The sequence below is a fragment of the Achroia grisella genome, unplaced genomic scaffold (genome assembly GCF_030625045.1).
Source record: "Achroia grisella isolate CSIRO2021 unplaced genomic scaffold, CSIRO_AGI_Agris_v1 utg308, whole genome shotgun sequence".
Lineage (NCBI taxonomy): Eukaryota > Metazoa > Arthropoda > Insecta > Lepidoptera > Pyralidae > Achroia > Achroia grisella.
This window is the reverse complement of record NW_026712791.1, coordinates 498,377-520,278: the sequence shown is the minus strand read 5'-3', so window position 1 is coordinate 520,278 and position 21,902 is coordinate 498,377. Positions and strand designations below refer to the sequence as shown.

Sequence of the window (21,902 nt, the reverse complement as noted above, 5' to 3'; positions counted from 1 at the left end):
AGACCAACTACATTTTAAATAAAGCCATATTTACATAAAAGTCTGATCTTGACAAAGATTATGTTTACCTATACTTCTTACAGTTTTTTTTTCGTTCCTATTATATTCTAAAATAGAATATGTTAAATATGTACATAAATTATATTGAATCTCATTATAGATACTAACGTGTAACGATTTGTTACAAACAGCCAGATTGATGATATTATGTTGACGCGATTTCTTATCATTCTCGCATCTTACTTTTTACAAACTGCTAAAAAAGCTCCCGTATTATATTTTGAACAGAAAACATAGCGTAAAAGAAATAAAACTGTTTTTTAAACGTCGAATGATTGCAAAATAGAACATATTTTTTTTTTCTTTAAAATTTTTTGCGTGATTGTGTATACTTGCCAGTTTCATGTCTTATTTGAAACAATATGAAATGATAATGTAGAGTTTATATGAACGTCACATTTGATATTTGCAGCAGTTGAAGCGTAGGACAAACGACATTATACGACAAATATGGCCGCCAACACGAACCATGAAAAAATACTATTTCTTCGTAAACTTCTAAAACAATACTACGAAAGAACTACTAAAATAATAATAATACTATAGTCTGCTACTAAAGTAGTGTCGTGTGTTCTCTCCTGTGCCTTCTTTCTATAATAATAATAATAGTAACCCTGTAGACTTTTTTAAGCATTTATATCAATTGTCAAGTACCCATACTTGACAATTGATATAAATGCTTAAAAAAATATTTAGTTAATACATACATAATCTACATACAACCCATACACGATACAAATAATTATACTCATGAATACGAATGTTTGCATAGTACGAGGAATCGAAACCGCGACCATCGGAAGTAAGAGGGTGTGTTATTTCGTTCCTGAAAAGAGTTTATTAGAATTGAATTCAAGTCTAATAAACTCTTTTCAGGAACGAAATAAGATTTTATCATTATTCTGTGCCAACTAAGGTATGCGGGCGTAACGTCCTAAATAACTGATATGTACGTTTGATTTACTTTGCTTTCCGATGGTCGTGGGTTCAATCGCGGTACAAATCAAACATTTGTATTCATGTTTATGTCTGTTTGTATTACCTGAGTGACTTATGTTTATTATACTTATATGGATTTACAACCAGTTGGCGTTTTTTATTAAATATATATATAAATTATATTTTTTTTCTACAATATTTTGGTTTTATTATTAATTACAACATATGCCTTTCATTGAGTTATTAAGTTTTATATATTGCTTCAGTTTGTTAATGTATCAATTCCAACTAGTACAGCGTCGGGACCTAAAAGTTTACTATACTAAATTACACACAAGACGTCGTAAGTACAAATCTGGCCAACATAAAAAAAACTTTGTGTTAATTTACATTTCTGACTGACTCCCAGGTGATGGAAAACACCGATAAAATATTGCGTTCACCATAACATCGATAGTTGACAATGCGTCTACCCTTTCTGGGATAACAGTCATGACGGTATGTAACAGTAGTTCCTCAGGTGAACGCGATCAATCAAACAAACTACACGGCTTTATAATCTTTTTCTTTACATAGTATGAAATAAAGTCGCATCCGCTGTATGTGCGCTTCGATCTTTTAAACTATATACGCAACGGATTTTAATGCAGTTTTTAGAAATATATAGAGAGATTCAAGATAAAAGTTATATGTATAAAAATTGTATTCCCGTCCGTAGCTAGAAATATATAAAAAAATTCTATGCGCGATGAATGTTTTATATGTTTACTCGTTAGGTATGAGAAATGAGAAATTTTCTATTTATTTTTTATGATAAAAATACATACAACCAACAATTTATTTGGCAAAGCAATGTTTGCCGGAACGGTTTGTATTACTATAGAATCTTCAATAGTGTTCGTGTGTCCGTCACCATATCGGCGGGTCATAATCATAATAAATAGCACAGTTGTGTCAGGGCCTGACAAGCATCAAGGCCACAACCCCTAATGACACGGTGGCCGTGCCGTGTGTTTCAGAAAAAAAGAGCTACCTATATATCCATTCATTTCATTCACTATCGACATCACCATCGGCATACAATATTGATTGCCCCCGATCGTCACGGCGTCGTCCGTTTTGTATTTACATTAGAAATGTATGTTACATATGAAATATGAATGTTTCAGTGACAAATGGTTCTCTAGATTACACCAACATACGTGTTTTCCCGACTTAAGTAGTTAAGTAACAACTTTTAATTCATATACCAAGTCCTGGTACAATATTTGTATGAGACATAAAAACTAGTATTTATTTTAAATTTCGAATGCGCTACGGATTCATTTGTCTTATGAATAAAGATATTATTAGAGAGAAGTGAAAAAACCGTTCGTATCATGCCGTTTATAATTATCTCCACAAATTAAACTATGATTTATACAATATTTTCATATATAGAAGAAATACATTTAGAAATAATTTAAAAAAATATTAGAAATGCTTATAACAGATTATATTGATCTTTGTCGTAAAGATAGATTGTATGACTTGAATGAATATAGGGTAACTTTTATACCAAAAAAGATTCTGTAAATGGTGAAATTGGGGAAGAAGGTTTGGCGGACAGTCTCTAAAAGCTCATGTAATCTCAGAAGAGTTGGACATGCTCTGAATTATGAAAATCAGAAATGCACTAGATACAGCAGTTGTTATGTAAGAATTCTCTTCGATATATATGATATTTAATACGATCTAGATAGAGATCGATTTTAATATCATATAGATACTCTAACTCACTATCGCGGCCATGATTATAAAGCTTTAGAAGAAATCCTTCAAAATATATCTAATCTATTAATTAGTCGGATTTCAATATACTCAGAACTTCTTATCGTCAGATATCACTGAATATATAACAGATATTTTTTCTTTAAATACTTTAAAAAATATATTATCAGCTACGATGACATATACATTTGGTTATTAATAAATGGCGCGAAATAATTCTTCGGGCACAGCAATGAGCAATGCACATAAGCTATGAGCTAAAGTGTCGGCTTCCGTATTGTCTCATAATACGTATATCTGTTTCTAACATTATTTGCTTATAATCAGGTGGCTTGCTTCTTTTTTAAATACATAATTTTAATACTCAAAATACCAAGGTGAAAGTACATATGGCGATCTTAACTTTTTCTACCAGTCTACTATAGGTTGTGTTGACACTAAAATTGTAGGCGATGCAAATATGAAATGAGAAAAACAATGTCATGAAAAAAAAAGTATGTACAAAATGCAAGTACATGTAAACAAAGTACATAGAACCACAGATGACCATGGTACCCCTAATATCCAATCCGGAAGTCTACGCTGCAATGTTCCCATGCTATGTAATTGCATAAAAATATCACACCATCGTATCGTCACCACTGTCGCTTATATTTATGACGGACTAGGAGTCTACTACGGACATCACTTTGTCATGTGACATCCGTGAGCCCACTCATGCGTTACCATTACAGAAGTCTAAGATTCCTTGCCTCTTATCCTGTCATTTATATGCCTAATCTGCACCCTACACTCGAAACACAGTGCTACAAAGCATGCTGCTTGGCGATTAAAATGGTGAGATTGAGGTACCCACGCAGACGACTTTTACATTATACCGTAAATCCACCATCCTGGATTTACATATTAGATATTCCATCCCCTATATCGATCTGGCACAGTTCGAGACAACTTAAATTATTTACGCTTGGTTGAGTGGTTAATTTATTATAATTTTCCACTTTGTATTCTCAATTATGTTACTATGCATCAAATGAAATCATTTATATTGCGACGCAGAGTTGTTAGGGCGTTGTTTTGCTGTTTGGCCGGTGTTGAATCTTACTGTTTGCACAACACGCTTATAACAACACCATTGTTTTGTGTGCGGAGTGTTTGATAATGAAAACAAACCTCCGATGGAAGATGGAACCGATCAGCTGGAACGCCGTCAATGTCCGGTGAATCCGCGATCTTTAAGCTTCATATTTTTTATTTTATTCTAATTTAAATAAATTATTATTAGGTAATAAATATTACCTCACTAATATTCTTTAGCAGTCGTCTACAAGAGTGTTCGGTACTATAATTAAGTTTTATTTTTATCACAATGTTATATCGCTTTGAGTGACTATAAATATTACTTCTGCCCACACAAACTTTCGTTTAAAATATCATGTTTTCACTGTTCCGAAATTAAAAATGTATGTATTATATATAATTATTAATATACCTACCAATACTTGTCTTCTACCCTCTGAAGGTGATATACAGAGATAAGTAATTATTGTGCATATTTGTATTCTAGTATAATGTATGTAGGTACTATAATAAAAATATGTGTATTATTACATATATTAGTACGTACGTGTGCATTATACATATTTATTATAATATCGTCAATCGATCACCCAGCACTTTGAATAAGAGAGTATAATGCAATATTTTACGATTGCTCATCCCAGCATTGATTGTATTTAGAGTCGCTTAACCTTATTGATTAATACTTACAGCAACAATGTGGGCACAATTAAGACCTGATCGCTTTGTGTAATTACTTCAAATTATAGTTTCCTTCTACATCATTCGCATAATATTCCTATTTCCGCTAAATCCGTTTTGATAACATCAGTTGTAATTAAGATTAAAAAGCGGATGTTGTACAGGTCAAATATTTAATCGATGTGAAATATACCAGATCGGCACTAACATTGAAATATCGTCATAAAAAATGCTGCGCAGTTTAGAAATTGAGATGCAAGGTTTTAGGTTTTATTCCATTTGTTGGTTAGATTTCCCTTTGTATGTAATTTGCGTTGTTATACTTGTATTGCGCCACCACGATTCACCTATTTCAGGCGATAGAGTGCTTCTCTGAAGAACTGAGATGTATGTGTTGTTTTTAGTCTGTAGAGAAGCTTTTGGCGATTTCTTATACAACAGGAATAACACCGTTATATATTGTAGATGTCATTACATCACCTTAATCTACAATGTTATTTTATTATAATTTATATCTATAGGCGATGCTATTCCATTAGTGTGTTTAGTTTATAATTTCTAGTGGCCATAAAATAATTTGATTTTATCAACCCACTTTATCGACTTTTAAAACTAAAGCGCACTTCAATGTTCGTTCTATAAAAATAGAATATAATATAATATAATAACGTTTACGTATTATGTTGTATAAAAAATAGCACTTCAATTGTATTTTCTACAAAATCTTAAAATGCTTTCATCATTACCATTGCAGCCCTGACACTGCTGGATATAGGCCTCCCCCAAAGATCTCCACGACAATATTTTCATATTCCTATGAAATTAAATTGTTACCCAGAAATTTAATATTTTGCCTAACCTAACCTAACCAGGTAGAGCGACTGTAATGTTACATTAGCTACATACACATACATTTTCTAACCGCAATATCGATGCTGGTTATAGAGATATTTTTACGGTTTTGATAAAAACTTTATTACACGGTGGTCTGTGTATATGGCGATAAGGAAACACTATGTAAGATGTTTGAATTGAATTATCATTTTGCAAACTCAATTGTATAGCTCCGAATGTATTGTATTATTTGTACTTTGTAAATTACATGCATAGTATGCTGATAATTATAATTTATAGTCAAGATAAAACGTATTCAATACATGAATATACCAATAATTATTTGTAATATCGTTTTCAAAAGCAAGGGTTTTCAGAACCTCAATGTCGTTATTATTTTCGTGTATTATTATAATTCTTATGTATTATACATTTAATGTATATATCTTATTAAAACTAGATTACATATAAAATTATTGTCAGTACTTAGTCATAGTATACGTACTTATATTTATTTATTATATATGTTTATTAAAATTATCTTAATATATTTGCCTTTAAAATCCAAGTACAGCATATAATTACTTAAAATGTATCCGCGTAGAAGAATATAAAATTTTATTTTTTATTTAATATTGTGGATCTATTTCAGACCCATATTTTGTTTATATTATCTATCGTAAAAAACTAGACTATAGATAAGTTCAAGTTTCGGGTTTAATCCAATTTTAAATGAATTCGTAACATTAAGTTCAATTATTTTACTACGTCATTATTATATATATAAAATTATTGTAATTACATTGACATTGCCGAAATAATATGAACTATCATTATAATAATTCGTACTATGCTGTTCGCTCCTCACCTCTACCGTTCGTACCCGAATCTTGATAACATCAGCTATGTTGAATATTAACCATGCAGCAGGCGCATATGTACGTGTATATGTCACTTAAACACCTACTAAACGACTGCAAAGATGTGAATAAAGTTTTGTTTATATATTTATATTATTCATTAGCTTCTTAGATGGTTTGTCACGCAATTGTACCCGGTAGGTGGCGCCGCTTTTCCTGGCCGCTGCTTCTACGTCTGCTAATCGGCATATCTGTTCAATACTATGTTTATATATGTATAGGAATTTGCCTCATTAATATAGAAATTGCCTAATTTTAATTATGTTATAGTACAATACAATAATACTTACCTGCCCAACTATAAACGGCCAGACTTCCCTCTTATTCATTATTAATGTAGTTAAACAAGTTTTTCCATAAATAATTTTATGGTTAATAAAGGCATGTATTTACCTGTCTCGATACTACTCTCTTAGATACTTTCTGATGGCTGCGGATCGATCCCCTCCTAATTATGTTGTAATATTTATGCTACTGTTTACATTGTTACACTTTGGTATATGTTATATATGTATTGATTTTGTGTAGTATATATTTTTTTTATAGATTATATTGGAATGGTGCACCCGCCTGCGCTATCGGTTTACGCTGGCGGGGCACCAGTGAAGGATGATAATTTGAGCCTGAGGTCAGGTCAGTTAGCCCATCGTGACAAATCTGTCAATCCACCAAGAATTTATCACAATGGTTTCCAGGGGAACCGCGTGGAGGTCGACCTGACATGGTACATTGCTAGCAATGGGGTTATCAGTCCACATGACTAACAATCCCCTTTCCCCCTATAGTATATATTTACTATACTTGTTTCCATCAGTCATAGCACAGATAACATAATATTACATACAGATACCCCATCCCATACAAGAAAATGGTTCCTTCCTAACTCGGGCTATTCTTCGGGCTATTTTATTTCGCCACCGTAGCCGCTAGATGTCGCTAGATCTGAAGCAGTTCGGATTACTAGTGGGTGCTTAGTAACAAAGCATGAAAATAGATGGCAGTGAATTCAGTCTACATGACATCTGTTTTGCAAAGATATGTATATAATAGATATGTAGGTAACTGTATCGTGTACCTCATTAGGGACGATTTAAGATTCAATGTAAATGTGTAGGTATAATATCGTTAGCCGACACTCTGCAGATATGGCTTATGTGCCAATGTATATACCTATTGTGTTATGGTTTATTTTACATTCCATGCCTATTTTTTTTTATATGTTGTAACGCGTCTGCGCTATACGTATAGCCTGATTTTGATACGTTTATACTCGTACGTATCAAAATCGGGCTATACGATTTTTTATTTCAATCGTTATATGTATGAGACTGATTTTAGCTACAATTAATTTAATGGTATATACCTCATGTATTCTACGATGTACCCCTCTTTTACCTAATGAGAATTCCGCTATATCTTATATATAAATTTTGTATCACAGTGTTAGTTGCCATATTTCTCCCACATTTTGATGAAATTTGATATGTATACTTCCCAGGTCTGAGGTAGGGTTGTTATCTATTTTTTATACCCCTAAGTCATAGGGGTGGCCTACCCCGAAAAAATATTTTTTTGTATTATGGACAATTTTTTATTTATTTATAATGTTACATTGAAAATACATACACGCCTAAATTTTCACCCGTCTTTCACCAACCCCTATTTTTAATAGCGATATTCTTACAAATATTATAAATGCTAAAGTAACTCAGTCTGTCTGTTTGTCTCGCTTTCACGCCAAAACTACTGAACTGATTTAATTGAAATTTGGTAGACAGATAATGTAGACCCTGAGAAAGGCTACTTTTTAATGCGAAAAAGTATTGAAAGGGGAAATGAAAGGCTATATGAGGATATCGTAATTTTTAAAGTCAGATCTTGTAAGATTAAGTGAACAGGGTCGGTCTAGGTTTTTCATTATTAGAAATGTGTAACGGGGTAACACGTTATTTAGTGCGAAATTGTGTATATTACAATAAAATTTAACGAGAAAATATTATAATGATATCACTGGGACACTCATTGCCTTACTACTATATCGTCCGTTAGTCGCGAACTTTCTGGAAACACGAGAGGCGCTATCCTATTGGTCGGTCGGCGCGGTTACCGCGCGTAGATGAGTAGATGAAGTACTTAGACGAGTCTCACGGCGCCGCAGCGTAAGTACTTACTATACATACGTAGTATACATATGGGTATTACAAATGTTTTTATTACTAGTAATATTACTCTGTTATCTAAGCAAGTAATGTGTGCTTATTTTGAACTTGATAACATTCTGAATTACTCGTATATCTTTCAATATCTTTAGCGGTATAAACCAGGTTATGTACTACTACTAGTATTGTTAGTGAGGGATAAAGTTGATGAACAAAAATAAAACAATATTCGTATTAAAAATATATTCATCTAATATTTTTGGCATTATTTTTAAGTTTCTTCCAAATATAAGGGGTCTGACATGGGGTGTTATGTACCTACATTAAAAAATACTTTTTGAAATGTATGAAAGAAACGTATTGTATGAAATTTTTGAAATGTGTGAAATGTATGCACCTACATTAAAAGATAATTTTTGAAATGTATGAAAGAAATGTATTGTATGAAATTTTTGAAATGTATGAAATGTAAGGACCTACATTAAAAGATAATTTTTGACATGTATGAAAAGTATGAAAGAAATGTATGTACCTACATAAAAAGTTCATTTTTGAAATGTATGAGATGTATGAAAACAATGTATGTACCTACATAAAAAGTTCATTTTTGAAATGTATGAAATGTATGAAAGAAATGTATGTACCTGCATTAAAATATAATTTTTGAAATGTATGAGATGTATGAAAGAAATGTATGTACCTACATAAAAAGTTCATTTTTGAAATGTATGAAATGTATGAGATGTATGAAAACAATGTATGTACCTACATAAAAAGTTCATTTTTGAAATGTATGAAATAAATGTATGTACCTACATTAAAAGATAATTTTTGACATGTATGAAATGTATGAAAGAAATGTTTGTACCTACATTAAAATATAATTTTTGAAATGTATGCACCGTACAATAACAATACACGTTAAACATCATACCACAGAGTCATACGCAAGTTAAAAACAAACTGCTATGATATTAATGAGAAAGGAAAATAAACTTTATGGTATTCGAGTTAGGGTCGATTTCTCTCTTTTTTTTAAAACTATTTTAATCTTACCAGTTGCTAGTATTCGAAGACAGCTACGATTCGTACTCGATATTTTAAATTATTATGTAATCGATTTTTCAGTACAAATGTAAATAACCAACGACACTAATAATGTACTACTATATTCCGTTCTTTGAAACGGAATACTGCTATACTTAATACAAAATAATGAAAATTTACTGTTCACAACGACTCATTAAAAGCATCATCGAATAATGCGCTGTAATAAAATCCTGTTATCGATTATTAAAAAAAATCGATAATACATGTATTTATTTTTAATATGACAACACTTCATACATAAGTATTATTGGAAATAGTATTATTTGCTTGTTCGGCTATTTTTAATTTACTTAAACTTTTTTTATATGTTTAATTTACAATAATAATATATTAAGTGCTTATTATTGGAAAATATAAAAAAGACATTTAATTAGGCCGATACAAATGACAACAATGCCATCTATGAAAGCATTTTGAAAACATTGAGCCCCGTATTAGCACTGATTAAAGTGTAATTAAGTACTGGAAAATAACAAAATGAGTAAATATATGAAAATTACTTTTCTAAACGCATTATTTCATTTTAACATGTATATATATTTTTTTAAAAATGGATTAAACTATTTTGAAAACACAGTTTTGTTTTTTAAAACGTTTGCAAAACTATGAAGAATTCCATCGATACCAATCACGCCATCTATATGCAACTTTTAGCAATAATAATGGCTATTTCCTCATTGAGTGCCACTGGTCATAGTATCCACTGCTTACAATGACACTACATGGCGACATATAATGTGTCCAGGATTATATATTTATTCATCGTAGAATGCAAATATGTAATTGGTTTTTTTTGGCGATTCACACAGCTTCATCTAGTCTCAAGCTAAACAGAATTTGTGTTATGGGAGCTTCTGTCAGAAAACTCATTTATACAAATACATATATAACATACATAAGACACTCCCAGACCGATACAAACAATCAGTCTCATGAATACAAATGTTTGGCATGCTTAGAATCGAACCCGCGCCCTTCAGAAGGCGGTTAGCTAAATCGCTAGACCACCGAGGCCGTCGAAAACTTGAACACAAAGTATATAATTGCTACTCGAAATATGTATCTCTACAAGTTTAGTATTGTATTTTCATACAAAAATGTAAAAAAACGACATTTACCCGAAGTCTTTCCATATGTTTTTTCTTTCTGTCTCCTTTACTCGTAGTTCGCTGTTAAATGTTAGATTATTATTTTAATTAACTATTTGTTAATTTACTGTAGGCATACGATAAAGCTGTTTTTCAAATGCTCATAAATAACCTTGGATAGAATAAACTCATTTTCCTCGTGATATATGGATTAAATAACAATTAATTTATATTTGAATAATACTGGGAAATATAATTATATTCGTCTGTAATTATGTCTCATAAAATATTCTTATTTTATAGCTAATGTTATTTTTAAGGGTTTATGCCCAGTATTATTGTATTATAGTAGGACCCTACTACAATACAATAATACTGTTAAATAAAATTATATTTTTAAGGGATTATGTAATGTAAACTTTTCAGAGAAGACACTTGCATTCGATATATGAAATAAGTAATATAGATTTTTTAATCAATTTTATATATATCAACAATTTCGTTATAAATAATGAATAAAATATATTACAAAATACATTTTTTCAATGATGATAATGTAATGATGCACCCGCCTGCGTCACCAATTCATGATGGCGGGGAGTGTGATGTGTGGAGTGACAATGGAGGATGATAAGATGAGCATGAGGTCAGGTCAGTTAGCCATGTTAAATTCACCATGAATGAATCATGATGGTTTCCAGAGGGAATCACGTGGAGGTCTACTTGATATGGTACATTGTTAGCAATGGGGTTATTAGATTACAAAATACATATTTACATGTTAGAGAACCATGGTCATACAATTGCTTGCATGGTCGTGCAAGCAATTAGTATACAAATTGCAAACAACAACAACAAATATAATAAGGAATATTATAATTAAAATAAAAAATACAAATTTAAATTCGTCTATGAGTGCAATAAAAGTCTAATTGATATTATATTTGTTTCCTTATTTATTTTGAGCTGAGATACCGTTTCGGTCTATGGGGTTAATGATTAATCAATGTCAATGGGTTGTATATATTTTAATATCTATGTTCACGCTGACGTCTCTATGAGGCCTGTCCTGTACAATAATTGTGTTGTGATTTATAAGCCTACTAGCTGTTCACTGTAGCATAACGCGCGGAATTAACATCTGCATAGAAATTTCTTTTTTAGCAAATTAACTTAATAATAGTAATCTAAATTAAACATTTCAAATTACTTCGCTGCTTTTGTATTTGCAATATTTTCGAATTCATTGTCAATATTTGTTTATATTGTCAGGTATTGGCTTCAATTATATTTTAATTGTAGGTTACGTAAGGTTAAAATTTGTTAAAAAAAGTTCTCAACATCATCTTATTTAGACCCGCGCCTGTACAGACTGTTCGCGACAATGTCCAAAACTTTTTAACGAATTTACATATGGTTTCCTCAGAAATAGCTCCGTTGATGTATAACATCAACGAAACGATTTCATAGGAAGATTTATAATTCATTAATGTTTCATTGAAATATCACCACCACCGCGGCAGTCGCTAGTAGTTTAGTAAAAGAAGTAATAAAATATCTGCCTGTAGATTTTCGAGCGAGACAGTCTTTGAATGAGTGATAACTGTATTTTCATATCTAACGGTTTTGAGGTTTAGCATGTTTAAAAGTTAACTATTTTGTCCGCTAAACGTGTCAGCAGTCAGGCGCTAATAGTTGCAGTAAATCGACAATGTACACAGAAAAGTATACCGGTACTCGCTATTTAGTTCAGTTTATTAAATTTTATCTAAGTTCAGTGTGATTTGTTGATCATTTTTAAAATTATGAGGTATTAAATTAGAGGCGCTTATTTTGTATTTGCCTTGACGCCGATCATAATTATACTACAACATTTATATGTCAATTGATTCGTTATTATTATTATACTCGTATAACATATAAATACAACACGTTTGAATAAAACACACTTGCTCAGGATCTCATTTAGACCATTTTTTGTAAGTATATTAGATTAGACTGTAATCTTGTGTTGTAACGAACAGTATGAAGCAACAAGTACTGAAAACTTCACGTTCTACTGTATTATTTTTGCTATAATATGTACAATGTTACTTTCAAGCAAATATTCTAATGCCCGCCACTTCGTCCTTGCGTACATTTGAGGACGCCATTAATTTTTTTTACTTAGATGGCGTACATAAAATTAATAAGAGAAATGTAATTATAATTTACACCTTTGGCGAGTACTTATCTAAGATTTCTTTAAATGTTGTTATGTTGACTAACATTGAAAAATTTATTTTGTCAGTTCCTTATATAACTGTACCTTAATACACAAATCGATCCCCGTTCAATTCAAACAGAGATCGTAATTACGATGGCCTGAGCTGAGCTTCGAACCCTCTAGCTGTGCCCTCACACTAAAGTTGTATCTATCAGGCAGGAGTTGGCCTTCATCCGCTCTATAAGTCCTTCCGCGGGTTTAGAATGCCATATGTACTTGCCCCCTATCGTCCGGTAAAGCATTAGAATAGTTCGCCGTTTTCTTATATAATATATAAAGATTGCATGATTAAAATTGTATTTTGTATTTACTCAATAATTTTTTAAGAATGTGATACAATTTTAAATATTACTCTTGCCACTGTTCAGTGATAACTATATTTTATCATGTATATCCATAATAGCTCCGTGATTTTTGATGAATAAGTATTAAAATTGTATATCGTTATTTGTAGTCATAACAAAGCTAGGGTCAGCCGTACTCTGAGTACAATCACCTTTAGTGATACAATGAGACACACGCGAGTCACTTGTTTATTTTTAATATTATCCCTATTTGTGACATTTCTATGTGGGTAGCGATATGCGTAAGTATTACACAATTCGAATATTAATACATTTAAATATTTAATTATATTTTGGTTTATTTTGATGGCTTTGTACTTGAAAAAATAACTATTTGAAAACGTACCATTACCATAGATTAAAGAATTTAAGCTTTAGTTACCTGTACGCTTTATTACTTTATTGCTAAACGCTTTATAATGTAATCTAGTCTGCTAGTTCAAAAGTTTTTAAATAATCTGGTATTAAGGTAACTGAAAATAGACTTTATCACATATGTTTTTAACTTTTATAAAGATTACTTCTTATAAGTTCTCCAATCAACAAATATGCTGGCAATAAAATTATATTTTTAGCTGATTTCTATATTGATACACCAAAAGGAATATGTAACTACTCAAATGTATTAAATGTAAATCATACGAGGGACTTACATAATAAACTATCAACCAGGAAGAATCTTGCTTACATCTTATAGTCAGTAAGTAAAACACCGTCGTCACAGTTCATACCTTGGGTCTCAGCGAACATAACAAAAGACAAATTCTTGAACTCTCTTTAAAAAATAAAGTCTAATTTGTTATTTAAATATAAGGACTGAAGAAGTGTTTTAAATATCATTATCTTTTCTTGTAGAAGCCGTGCATTGGTACTTATATCGTCAAATAGCGTACTGACTCTATTACTATTACATATATGTTACTGATAGATATATGCTGGAAAATAAGTAAAAAAATTATATAAACAAAATATATATCTGGAAAGACAGAATTTGGTACATGGCTCTTAATATCAAAAATAAACAAAGCTAATCTTTTTATCCAAGTTTGTTATATGTTTTGTTTGTTATATTTGTTATATGGCCTTTCTGAATTGAACGCAATGCAACATGCGTTCAATTCAGAAAGGCCATGCTATATATAACGCCACACAACAACTTATCTTTCTCACAAAGTATAATAATTTTCAACATTTACAACAACAACTGGGACAGTTGTTGTAAATGTTGAAAATTTAATTATTCAACCACTTTACAAAAATAAAGAGCTTTCGATATAACAAACGTCGTCATGGGTCGAGTGAAGATGGCGGTGGATGCAAATAATTATTACGAGACTGACAAATCTAAGTCTACCCGCTTTCTTAGTATTTTTCTAAGTACACCGGCACCACTACTATTGGAATGCACTTGAAAGTCACGACGAAACACAGTCATTGTATCGGTTCGACTTTTTGAAGCATTTCTAGCTTCACATTTTTTTTTTAATTTACCTTACACCAGGCTTATTTAACCAGTATGGGAAGATGACACTGTTTAGCTTATTGTCTGTTTATTATTATTAACAACAAACAATAATATATACTTTTATATATGTATGCCTTATCTATTAGTTACTATAAATACATCTGTAGATAAGTTTTAACAAAACCTATCTGACTTATTTGTAATGTAATAGCTTGAAGGTTTGATAAGATCTGTATCGAACTGTGAATGTCACAAATACATATTGAATAGGGCTGAACTTACCGTTTCTTATTCCTATATACAGAGTAACTTACTCCATACTCTACGCGTATAAGGTACATACATAATGTGTATATTCTGTGACAGTGTGTTAAAATCAGCCTGCAGACCAAATTCAATTTCCGTTCACTTCACACGAACAACCCATATGTAAAGCTATGTAAATGAAATAAGTGTGACTAAAATCATACAGATAAATAAATTGTGTATTTTATTTACTTATCTATATTTATTATTTATCTAATGTATCGGCATAAGTTACTACGAAATATTTAATTAAAACTGCTAAAGTACGAGTCCGGCACTGAGTGAAGGTTCTGAACAATTAATGTTTTTTTATAAGATTTTAATTTCCTTACTGGCATGAGACAATTGCCGTCATGTAATGCCACTGAAATTTATCATTCTATAACAGCTTCTCTTTTGTCTATATATATCTTCAAGCAGTTTGAACTGTTAGGCACATATGATTGCTATGTATGTTGAGACATTTTAGTTCTTAGGGTAACTACCCCATGCCTCTTTCACATTTTTATTATATCCATAGTTCTGTCTAAAGATGTTTATGGTGTCTATAGCAGTTAGTGCTTCATATTAATTTTATCATCAGCTTGTAGCGCTCTATCTAGTCAAGAGATTGACATTGATCAGAAATAGTATACAAGTGACTTGTAATACCTATATATTTTTATAACTACTAAATGCATGTTTGAATTTACAAAATGACCTTTAAGGGTGACATATTTGTAAATGACATCAAGGGTTATACAAATAGTTGGTGATCAGCCTACAAATAATAATACCAGTCTTTCTTTTTATCGCTATCTTATCATTATAAATGTTCATTGTCTGTTTAGTTGTATTGTCGTATTTGTCGAATATTTTATTTTTGTCTTGACGTTAATATTGGAATGTTTTTTTCCTCGGGTCTTGCAATAAAAACAAAGAACGTACACTTGTGCATGCAATAAGTAGGTATTGCATTTTGCATATTAGTGAATTATTTTTTATTATTTGCTACTTGTACAGCTATTTATACCAAAGTCATGTGTGCCTTGCATACATTTGTAATTAAAATGTAGTTATAAATACATTAAACATATGTAAAACTAAATTTTATATTTGTCTTTGCATAGTAAACTTTTTACGTCATAAGAATTATTTCTGTAACTGTAATATATACATTATAAAGAAGCATCTCTAATGCAGGTTGCAATCTATGTACATGCTTGCGTTACGCTGCGATAAGACGCGGTGCGTTAAATTCACTAATATTTTTAGAGGTACAATATCCAGATGTGCTATGCAGTTTGATGAGCTGAGAGACAGTGTATTGTTACTCTAATTTTAAAAGTATTGGCGATATACCTCACCGCATCGCAACGCAACGTGTTGCAAACGTCGAGATGTTATATTAGTATTACTGCAATACTGTATCGCCTTCCACCGCATTAGACCGCACGCATCCGCATGTTGCTTTAAAGGTCGCGAATATGACTCAAAAGATAGCAACGTTTTCTTTAGTAATAATTGCCTGATTTAAAATTTGTTTGTTTATGATAATGTTTGTATAAATAATTCAGTTGCAAACTAATTTTATTACACATTTACTAACCGATATGTGTGATACTGTAATGAATATACCCTTGATTTTGATATTAATGAAAATATAAAGGTTTTTGTTTTTTAGCCAAGTAATACAGTGTTTGTTCCATCGAGGGTCGAATAAAATAATTATTTGAAATTATAACATTCACGATATAAATTACGATAGACGGTGAATACACGGCAGGTCAACGTCAACGAGAATGTGAGCCCATGTTTAAGATTTTGTACCCATTATCATGTCACGGATATCTAAATAAAAACATACTCGCTTTGGACTCGCTATTTGTTCTTCAGTATATCTAAATTTAAGAAATTCATTGTAATAATTAAGTACATCTATACAATAACCTTTATTATTTTTATTAAAGTTAAATGTGTTTTCATATCACTAAAATTATTATTTTAACTAGATTTAATGTAAAAATAACAGAAATCTTGTGACATATATATTGACGCGTCTTAATATATTCATTTTGAACTATTTATAATATTGAGTCGATATTTATGAAATATTTATTACATATTTTTATTGTAATAGTTTGTTACCTACGAGAGTAATGTAGTATGGTTGCCACGGGTACTTACAAGGTAATGTGTAAATATAATCCTGCCACAACACTAACTAAACATAAGTATTCAATGACTCGCAGTAAACTAGTGATACGAAACACGGAGTTCCACTATTGTCTTTAACCTCTGTGGCCTCAGCTGACATATTATTTGCATTATTTATTTCGCCTTTTTTTCGTGTAATAGTAGTACCATTTAACACAATTCGTTGTATATATTAATATACGTTCTGAACTGCAAACTGGCCACGTATGCGTACATTGTGAATTGTGTACCTACGAATGGGCGCTGATAAATTTTATCTGTCGAATTGTGTCAACAGCTATATCTGTTTTGTTATTGTAGCCCAATAATACATGTAAGTACCTATTAATTTAAAGTACCATGGGAGAAAAAAATATTTTCTAATAAAATTTGTTTTCGTTTTACATAGAAAGTTTTACCTCAATTTTATTGTATATATTATTGGCATATATATGTGTTTAATGTGCGGAACTTAGGCAACATTTCTTTCAACCTTTTTTTTCTTTAAATATAATCGCCAGGATTTACTATTCTCATTTGGTCTGTCATAAAAATGTCCTATTTATGTATACTCTCTAATAATGGTTTTTAGAACTCATTTAACTTCAATTTATCTAACTGGCCAACTACGAGTACTGAGTGAACTTACCATACCAGATGGGCATCCATAGTACCTAAGGACTGTTTTTTTTTTGTAATTTATGTTTTTATTATTCTATCTCATTTTGAGATAAGTGTAATATAATTATGTTTAATTATAATAATACGTATTTTTTGACGGAATTTTCTTATTGTTGTATTTGAATAATAAGAAAATTCCGTGGTTCAACTAAGCCGAAATACATTTCCTAATAGGCTAGTACCGCGTTAGATGAACGTTTCTATAAAATTTATTTGTTTACAAGAGTATAAACTAATTTTAATGTACGGTATTTGAAGGTTATTTTTTAAAAGAAATTTGAAATATGTAGGTATTCGAATACTAAACTAGACGAAGTATGCTACTAAATGAATATCCGATTTCGATAGAGATTTGATTGCGTGCGTGTTTCATAAAAAAGTTAATTTTACGCAAACATTGCACGGATGGTTAAATTAAACGCTTTTTAGTACATAGAGAACTGGCAACATAATTGACACGTACTTACAAAAAAATTAAATGCGCTATGTTTAAATTTGGAATGGTAATTTTAAATTAACATTAATTATTAAAATACTCCTTTTAATATTGTAACCGATTGTACAGTGAAAAGATAAGTAAATTGTGGTATGTGTTCAACAGCTATCGTTAGCATTACGTTATCAAATATTATAATATACTGGTGTATTGTTTGTGTAGTATTTTATTATATTGCTACTATAATAGCTCGTTAGTAATGAGTTGCTGTTGAAATTTCAGTTCGCCTCCACCGTAACGCTGACGCTGAATTCTGTGTAATATTTCGCCAAGGTTAAGATATGTACTTACATGTATTTGCCGATATGAGTACAGTCCTGTATTAATTAACCGTATCATTTAACAGCTGTGCATACAGCAGTGTTAATAAAATTAGTCAACTGTATGCGACGTGCGTTCGTACATCGACGTGAAATTTAGAAACCTTTAAATTTTAATATTTCTGTAATTTATTGTACTTTATTCATAAAATTTTAATATTTCTATAATTGTAATTGTAACTGTTTTTATGTGCAATAAACGTTATTATTATTATATTATCGGTTATTATTTAGTTTGTATTAATGGAATATTTCTATATTTATAATTGAAAAATCTCATCTAATCCTAAGAGTATAGTCACTCAATTGATCACATTCAGTTTCCACCAAGCATTGCGTGCGTTGCTATTTAGGTGTGTCACTGAATGCTAAAATGATAGAGGATTACACAGTGAAAGCGTCTCAGCCAGTGCTCACATTCTGGAAGTAGAGGCATAGATACAGGATAGCTGTGAACAGTATTATCGACATCATCGTTGTTCTTTGAGTGATATGCACAATATTTCTTCTAGTTCTCAAGATTTAATTTTGACTAATACTACATTTTAGGTTTGTGCACGAATCTGTAATCCTCTGTATGCATGTAGTTGTCTGTGGTAGAATTCTAGTCGCCAACGCAATCTCTGTCACTGTTTCCAAGATGATAATAGAGTTATCAAGCATGATGGTTGTAATTGGGGATTATAGCTCCAATTTCAATTTCAATATCAATAATAAATGCTATTAGATACAGTAAGCCGTTTTTTTCCGTCAGAATTTTTCGAAAACTGCTTACATGGGACACTAAACTCAGGGACGTTATCGAAGTATGAATTGGTGGTGGGGGTAAAATCGCTCGGCGTGATTTATCCTATCAAATGACGTTTCCCACCATTGGTCCAATATTGCTCCTGATTATAATGTCGTACGTAGGCTTTTACTTTAACAAAAATGAAAGGAACTTGTCTATAATACACATTTAATTTATTTTGATAAGTTTAACAGACAACTGTTCAACTTAGGTATTACATTCCGTGTTTACGTAAACAAGGCTATATACAGTAAATTTAAAAATTGTTTACAATTTACACAAGCGTCGTAAGTGTAATAACTTTTTGACGACCATGGTGGCGTAAGGTTTATACATTATATATTATACATTATATGTTATTATACATTATATATTATTATACATTTAATATTGTCTCGCCAAGGGAAACTATTCCTGACGACTGTACGAATGATGATATGGCGAGAAATGCAATGAAAGAAAATAGTATTTCTACTCCTATACATATCTGTAGGTATATATCTGACTGTGCATCATGAAAGGAAAAGTTTTTACGCTACTCTATGACCTTAATTCTACTAACAGTACTTAGCAGCGATATGGGATAAAGAACACTATGCCTGATCCCATATCACTTTTTTATCACTATCCCCACCATCATAGTACTGGGAAACAGAAAATACTTCTCTATTAAATAGAGTAGTATTTTCTGTCTTCTGCGAAAATGATACAAATTATAACGTGCTTAAGAGAACATACATTATTGTGATTTTGTGTATAAACTCCGTTTAGTTAGGATTTAGATGATATTACCGCTGTGTTAAGTATATTTTGGTTTCTGGTTGGCTCAACAGAGAATCATCCCCGTAGACAACTGCTACGTCTCCACAATACTTGATATGCTTATATTAAATTTGTTTCTCAGATCGCTGTGGGTCGCAATACACGGGATCACACGATCGACGTGAACTTGAGCCTGGAGGGACCCGCTGCTAAGGTGTCAAGGAAGCAAGCGACGATCCGCTTACGTAACAGCGGCGACTTCTTTATGTCATCAGAAGGAAAAAGGCCAATATTTGTGGACGGTCGGCCTGTGCTTCAGGGGAACAAAGTGAAGCTGAACCACGACAGTGTTATCGAGGTTCGTTTGCATTATTTACTCTGCTTTATTAAAGCGGTTGAAAATATGTTAGGTTAGGTTACTTAATTACCTTCTTAGTTACACTGTAATTTATAATTTCATTTTCATATTTCGAAGAAGATGTTATCTTTGTATAATGGCTTCAAAGATCAACTACAATGTTATTTGAACAATTCCAGTACTTATGTTTTTATAGAACAATTTAATATAAATAGGGCACAAATTTAGAAACTATTACAGTACATATGTTTTGCGAATAATATGGCGTCCCATCCGTGACTAAATTAGTATTGGACCGACACTGAACTCTATCGATCGCAAATATAATCATCAAAATTGGATATGACGTCGCGTACCATCAATTCGAGTATATTTTGTTATACACATATAACATTGAAAATATGTTGTTTTTGAATGTCATTGAAATTGCAAACACCTGATGGTAAGTGGTATCCATCGACTATCTACATGAACAACATTACTGACATCACGCTATCATGTGACGCCCATGATATTATGCATGCGTTGCTATTCAGGTGGATTACAATGGTATGTACCCTGTAATTTCACTGCCATATCGCACCCCTTCACCGCATCACATCTCATAAGCTATTTAGTGGTATCACATCTCATAAGTATTTAGGGGAGGTAGAGGTACCCACTCATACGAATTTATATAAAGTCTACACCGTAGTTGTTTAATGTCGTTTGATAATAATATATTGTATTCCTCAACAGATCGCTGGACTCCGTTTCGTTTTCCTCATAAACCAAGAACTTATCAACGCAATTCGCCAAGAAGCTGTTAAAGTTAATATTCCTGTATAAAAATAAAACAATAAATGTTCAATAAGTGATAAATGCATTTTTCTTCAGAACACATTTATTTGGTCAATTTTAGAACATATTTCAAAACTTGTACACTCAAAAACATATCTTATATCAATAGATATACAATTACCAATGTATTTGTTATAACATACGTACGTAGATACCATCTAATTTTTTACACTGTGTATTATTATTGATATTAAAACTATCACGAAACACTATCACGTGCGTTACTGGCATAAGATATGCATTAACGTTATACGACAAAACAAATAATTTCTTATTATTTCATAACAAATTCCATAACCCTTAGTGTTTTACTATAACCACAATAAATTATCAGCTATACAATCACAATTTTCAAAACAAGATCAACAAAGTGCAGGAACCATAAAAACTCAACAATTCACTCAATTGTGCATAACAAACATACTATAAAAGGTAAAGGAAAATAATATTCTCTGATT

General features: G+C 31.3%; 1 protein-coding gene across 2 annotated transcripts in view; it reads left to right on the top strand.

Moving 5' to 3' along the window:
- LOC131843511 (microspherule protein 1) overlaps positions 1-21,455 on the top strand; it is a 29,965-nt gene extending 8,510 nt beyond the window's left edge. For both annotated transcript variants that reach the window (XM_059192178.1, XM_059192179.1), the window contains exons 8-9: positions 20,389-20,604; positions 21,343-21,455. In XM_059192178.1, coding sequence (XP_059048161.1) covers positions 20,389-20,604; positions 21,343-21,432 — 306 coding nt within the window. In that variant the 3' untranslated portion in view covers positions 21,433-21,455. The remainder of the gene's footprint in view (positions 1-20,388; positions 20,605-21,342) is intronic.
- Positions 21,456-21,902: the final 447 nt, after the last annotated feature.